Raw genomic sequence first — 6,000 nt, 5'->3', positions numbered from 1 at the left:
AAAATCAGCTTTGTAAGGCAGACCCTATTATTTTCTCTATTTATCTGGTGAAGAAATAAGACCTAAAGAGTAAATAGACTCCCATAAATCCAAAAGTTAGTAAGTTATGGAATCGGTTGAAACCCAGCTATGCTTGACTCCAGAGCACAAACTCTCTGCTTCTTTTGCCTCCGAAACAGAAGATTGATACAGTCTTAGCTGTGTGTGATCTTAAATCCCTTTTCTTCTCTAGCACTTTGTTTTTCATTGAAAAAATGAGAAGGTGGAGTTAGCCAGCCTCCTTATAGCAATATCTTATGATTTGATATCTGTGTTCTATAAAAATTGAAAGGGGTTCAGTGAAAAGACCATCAAGGTTGGCTTGATGCTCTGAGAATGCTAACCTTCAGTTATCTCACCCTCTTTTCACTAAAGTTTTGCTGACTCTTAATCTATTGCAGTACTGTTTTGGTTGTAGTAGGGATCCAAACACTCAGAGAACATAATTCTTGACATTAAGGTGCTTGGTTTGATGTGAGATTCAGACCTATTAACAGCTGTTTGAAGTACTGTATGGGTCAATAGCATAATAGTAATATGTATGAGGCATATACATATAACAGAGAGGAGAAAGGGATTAATTCCATCATGGCTATGCATGGTGATGGGAGTGATGGTGGATATTTAGGAAGGGGAATGAGGTATAATGCTGAGCTGGGTCTTGGGGAAACAATATTTTCCAGTTAGACAAGATGGAGGTGATACAAGACAAGGTGAACACAAGATACCACATGCAGAAGCACACCAAGAAACAGCACAGTATGCTGAGGATTTCAGCATAGGGGTAGGTTCTCAGGAGATGGAACTGGCTAAGTAAAAGGAGCCCCCCAAAGAGCCTTGCTGAAAGAAATAATTTTATTTCAGAAGTATCACTTAGGCAGTGGTCGGATTAGAGCTGGGTGATGAGGCAAAAGGTGTGGATTTACAGTTGTCCAGGTGACAGATGACAACTTGGTCTTAAGCAGAGTTGGAGGGGACGTATATAAATTTAAGATTTTTTTAAAAATTGGTGATTGCTTGGTTGAGGGATAAAAGATGAGACTAACAGACTTGTTGGAATGGATTGGATGGTCATTAAGAATTATAGGGAAATTGGAGTCAGGTGGGAGAAATAACTCTATTGGTTTGGGATATATAGTTCATCTCTTAAGATAGATAGGAGAAAAGGTCTAGCACTCTTTTTCCAGAATAGCTGTCCTAGACTAAGTCAGACATCCTTAGGCCAGTTTCCTGGGAGGCCCATACAGGGATGAAGTTCTCAAAGACCTCACTAGCATTCCTGAGCTCAACATCCTTGAGAGTAAAAGCTGGTTAGTAAACCTTTCCTGGACCTTCATTAATAGAAGGAAAGATTATGGAGATATATATATATATATATATATATATATATATATATATATATATATATTTTTTTTTTTTTTTTAAATAAGACACTGATTCCAGTGGAGCAAACTCTTCTGCCTCTTGTAAGCACCAGACTTTTATAAAGAAACAGTTTTTGTGGATCAGTCTCTGGTCCTGACAGAGACTCCCAAGGGACACCCATCTCCCTTGGGGAGCTGCTTAAAAAAATGGGGTTGTGTAGTGTGCAGCTTAATTCTTCCTGACTCCTGGAGAAAGCCCGGAGTTTTGGAAACTACCCTCTTCCAACAGCCACATCTGATTAAGCGTCCTTAATGTTGAGACAAGACTCCTGGCAGCCCCAACCCTTTACAAAACGATGGGGCTGGGATCCTTCCCCGCCTCAACTCGAATATCCAGCACTCACCAGGCGGTGGCAGGGCCGAGCACGTGGGCTCGTATAAGGGCCCACTTCCAGGGTCCTCCTAGGGAAGGGGACAGCTCAGGAGATGAGAGGACGGCGCACTATCCTGACTCGTGGCAACCTCCCTGATTCTTACAGCCAATGGCCAAAGGCAGGGGAAATGCCCTGTGTCCTACTCCCATGTTCAAAAGATGCTGTCAGAAGCCACTATCTCTTTTCCATCCTCTCCTCACGCATTACCCCCACTGTCATGCCGATAAATCCCAAAATCATAGGGTGGCACACGATTCCTCCCGTGCCCCTGCGGGTTGAAGGCGGGCACTAAAGCAGTGCAGTCCCAAGCTTTCCCTGCAGAAGCCGCGCTCCCCACTCGGTCCGGGGGTAGAGGGGGCGCGAGAGAGCAAGTGGGCGGGCGTCCCATCCTCCGCATCCTCCTCCAAGTCCTGGCGCGCAGGGAGGGAGCGCTGCGCTGCGCCTGGCTGCGCATCGCGGCCCGCTTGCCGCCTGCCCCCTGCCCTAGCTGGGCCACCTCCCCGGGCTGCGGGTGGAGGGCTACGGGGCGCTAACATTACGCTGTTTCCGGTTTTCCAGCGGGCTCTGTTTCCCCTCCCAAGGCGGCGGCGGCTGAGCGGCGGAGCCCCCCAAATGGCCTGGCCAGATGCGGCAGGTTTGCTGCTCAGCGCTGCCGCCGCCGCCACTGGAGAAGGCTCGGTGCAGCATCTACAGCGACAACAGCAGCAGCAGCAGCAGCAGCAGCAGCAGCAGCAGCAGCAGCAGCAGCGAGAGGAGCAGCAGCAGCAGCGAGAGCGACAGCAGCAGCAGCAGCCGCCGCCGCCGCAGCAGCAGCATCTCCCGTCCCGCTGCGCCCCCAGAGCCGCGGCCGCAGCAACAGCCGCAGCCCCGCAGCCCCGCAGCCCAGAGAGCCACCGCCCGCTCGCGAGTCGCAGCCGCCGGCGGCATGAGGCGCGACCCGGCCCCCGGCTTCTCCATGCTGCTCTTCGGTGTGTCGCTCGCCTGCTACTCGCCCAGCCTCAAGTCTGTGCAGGACCAGGCATACAAGGCACCCGTAGTGGTGGAGGGCAAGGTACAGGGACTGGCTCCGGCTGGCGGCTCCAGCTCAAACAGCACCCGCGAGCCGCCCGCCACGGGTCGGGTAGCGCTCGTGAAGGTGCTGGACAAGTGGCCGCTCCGGAGTGGGGGGCTGCAGCGCGAGCAGGTGATCAGCGTGGGCTCCTGTGCGCCTCTCGAAAGGAACCAGCGCTACATCTTTTTCCTGGAGCCCACGGAGCAGCCCTTAGTCTTTAAGACGGCCTTTGCCCCCCTTGACACCAACAGCAAAAACCTCAAGAAAGAGGTGGGCAAGATCCTGTGCACTGACTGCGGTGAGTTGCCCCCTCCCTCTGCTGGAGAAGGGGGGAGGGAAGAGGTGATGGAGAATGGGGGTGGGGAGGGGAGGTGCTGCAGGTGCCCAGGCCTGGCAGCGTCCGGCCGCTGGAGGGGGTGGGGCCACTCCTGGGCAGGGCGCCTGGCATGGGTGGGTGAGGGGGTTGAGGTTGAGGAGAAGTAGGATCAGGCTCAAAAGTGTGCCAGGGTCGGGGGGCTGGGGGGAGGCTCCGGCCTGTGCCAGCTGGGATCTGCGGCTGATGTATGGCATGTGGAGCTGGAAAGCTGCCATCATAGCCCAGTAGCGGAAGGAGAAACACGAAAAGGTCCGGGCTGTGCTGGCCTGAGGCTCAGTGAGTCAGGAGTGACCCTCCGAGGCCTCGCCCGCTCTGCTCCCAAGGGCCTGCCTTGCCCAGGCTGGCAGGGTCTGCAGGATCAGCTGGGCAGACTCTCAGGCTGTAAAGGCCTCCGCTTACAAGTTCTCCTAGGGAATGATCCCCCGCCCCCTCCTTCCTCTCCTGGGGCTCACTGCTCTGCCATCCACACCGCTGGCGCAGGCAGAGTTGGACTTTTTCTGCTACTGTTTTCCGTCCTCCATGTGGCTCCTTTTCTCCCCCTCTATGGTGATTGCCTGTCTTTGCCGAGCGGGTAGCACAGCAAACCTCCAGGACCGCTAGCAGACACCCCTTTAAGCGGTTTTTGGAGGATCTTACTAGAGCTTTGGATGATGATGATGATGAAATAGAGTAACTTACTTCTGCTGAATGCTGTAAATTCAGCTTTGACATCTTCCTGGCCGGATGTATCCACTGCATCTCTTATCTTCATGATGTTGGGTGCTGCACAAGAATGCAGGTGATTTGAATCAAATCACTGAATCTGGAGATCCCTGAAGCCGAGAATGGAAGTCAAAGAAATGTCAATTTACGAGCTTTTTCTTTTTGTCCCTGAATCCAGTACTTACTTCTCAGTAAGATATTTAAACTGAATTGTCCCTTCATTGGAGTATTCTGTCAGCCTGTCCTGTGCTTATTCATATTGGGGTTTCATTTTGTTCTTAGGCTGAATCTGTGGCATTTGTTGTGACTCTGGACTGTATAACCACTGAATTTCCATAGATGACCTGGATTCTTAGAGAAGTTGGTATGTTTACCAGTTTACCAATTGAATCTGGTTAGTGTAGATAGCCTTGAGTAGCAAAATATGTGTAACAGCTCATTGGAAGTTTTGCTGCTCTCTTCTTTCTAGATTAATGCCTTTGACTTTTGGAAGCTTCCCTCCCCCGCACCTTCAAGAGGCAAATTTTAGGAGTTTAGTTGTGGGAGTATATCTAGGCACTATGTTAAACTGCGATCACTTTAATGAGAAGAATCTTGGCAGTGTCTTAATAAGGAGAGAAAAAACTTCAGAGATAACAGCAGTTTATGGTGCTGACATTATTCTAAGGAATATTGTTGACTGTTTTTTAATGTTGGTTTTATGTTCCTAAATATTTTATGATGACAAGTTGAGACCAGTTAAGAATTTCTAATTTTTTATTCTATTAAGTATTTTGTCTGAGATCCCTTGGGAATCTGTGGAACTGTATTGTGCAGTAGGAAATAGACAGTAAAAACATTTACTGAACCTTGTTCAAGGACAGCTTCTGTTTGGGGTTTTGTTGAATTATTCCTGATAGGCAAAGTGCACATCTTCACATGATCTCTAGTCTGGGCCACTGAGGACCTGACAGTCATTGTCAGATATCCCCATAGAGTAGTAGGCTTCTCTGTCCCCTTGTTCCCATCTCTTCCTTTCTCCTCCCAACACAATATGCCTTATCAGTTATACCTTGTTGGTTTTAGTGAACATTTAATAGTTTAACCACTGAATGCAGAGATCATGAAAGAGATAAGGGTCAGAAATATAGTCTGCTTTTAGTTATATTATTAAAATAGCATGTGTAGTATAGTTCTCAGAAAGATAAATTTAGGATTGCAATCACTGGTAAAGGGAAGGCCCTCACACATCATAAATTATAGAGGAGCAGGAATGTGTATGGCAGTAATGTTTTAGAATGCAAAAAATTTTGCTTTGAATTCATAGTGAATAGGGAGTCAGTTTGGGGTGTTTTACGTAAGCGGATTAGAAAGTAAAAGGCCTGTTTGTGAGAGGAGACTTGTGGCATTGGTGATGACAAAAGAATATTAACTACATTTTCTTATTTTCTACCATGTGGTTAAAGAAAACAGGTACTGTTATAGTATAATTAAATAAGGAAACAAACTCATCCTATCTAACCACAACACCTTCCTTATGTTCAGCAGGAAATAGCTAACAAATTCATTTTCTGTTTTCTATTCTAAAGAAAGCCCTCTGGGCCACAGGGTCACTGGGAACATTTTCTCCTTGGAGCAGATTTGCCCGTTGCAAAATAGGGAAACTGGCACTTGGAAACTGTCGTTGTGGCTGTTATATTGAGCAACTGAGGTTGAATTGTTACTTTGTTTAGCCAGTTCCTGCTCTGAGTGTGTCTGGATTCCAAGAGGTATATGTGCTTAAAAGTTGGCAATGCCTCAGTAGCATCAATGTGGGGTCACATTGCACATCTTTTAAATGGTCCTCCTATATGGCTGATTTCAACTGTGAAATGTTGACTTTAAGTCTGTGAACTAAGGTGGACAATGGTAGGTGGGGGTCTTGCTGCATTGACAATATACTGTCAAATGATAAATATCATCACCTATGCAGAGGGGCATTTTTACAGTTCTCATGTGTATCATTTATCCAAAAATACTACCTCTGGTGGTAAAGAGTTGAATAAAATCTTTGCA

The 6,000-nt window shown here is 47.9% G+C and overlaps 1 protein-coding gene across 4 annotated transcripts in view; it reads left to right on the top strand.

The window, feature by feature from the left end:
• The first annotated feature begins 2,170 nt into the window (after window positions 1-2,170).
• The window catches only part of Nrg2 (neuregulin 2), a 181,505-nt gene continuing 177,675 nt past the window's right edge, over window positions 2,171-6,000 (top strand). For 2 of the 4 annotated variants that reach the window (XM_078046260.1, XM_078046248.1), the window contains exon 1: window positions 2,171-3,186. In XM_078046260.1, the coding sequence (XP_077902386.1) occupies window positions 2,463-3,186 (724 nt within the window). In that variant the 5' untranslated portion in view covers window positions 2,171-2,462. The remainder of the gene's footprint in view (window positions 3,187-6,000) is intronic. The other 2 variants (XM_040272232.2, XM_078046256.1) reach the window with 1 other exon arrangement.

This window comes from Ictidomys tridecemlineatus, chromosome 1 (genome assembly GCF_052094955.1).
Source record: "Ictidomys tridecemlineatus isolate mIctTri1 chromosome 1, mIctTri1.hap1, whole genome shotgun sequence".
In the NCBI taxonomy this organism is placed as follows: Eukaryota; Metazoa; Chordata; class Mammalia; order Rodentia; family Sciuridae; genus Ictidomys; species Ictidomys tridecemlineatus.
The sequence above is the reverse complement of the archived record's forward strand: the minus strand, read 5'-3'. Positions and strand labels throughout refer to the sequence as shown.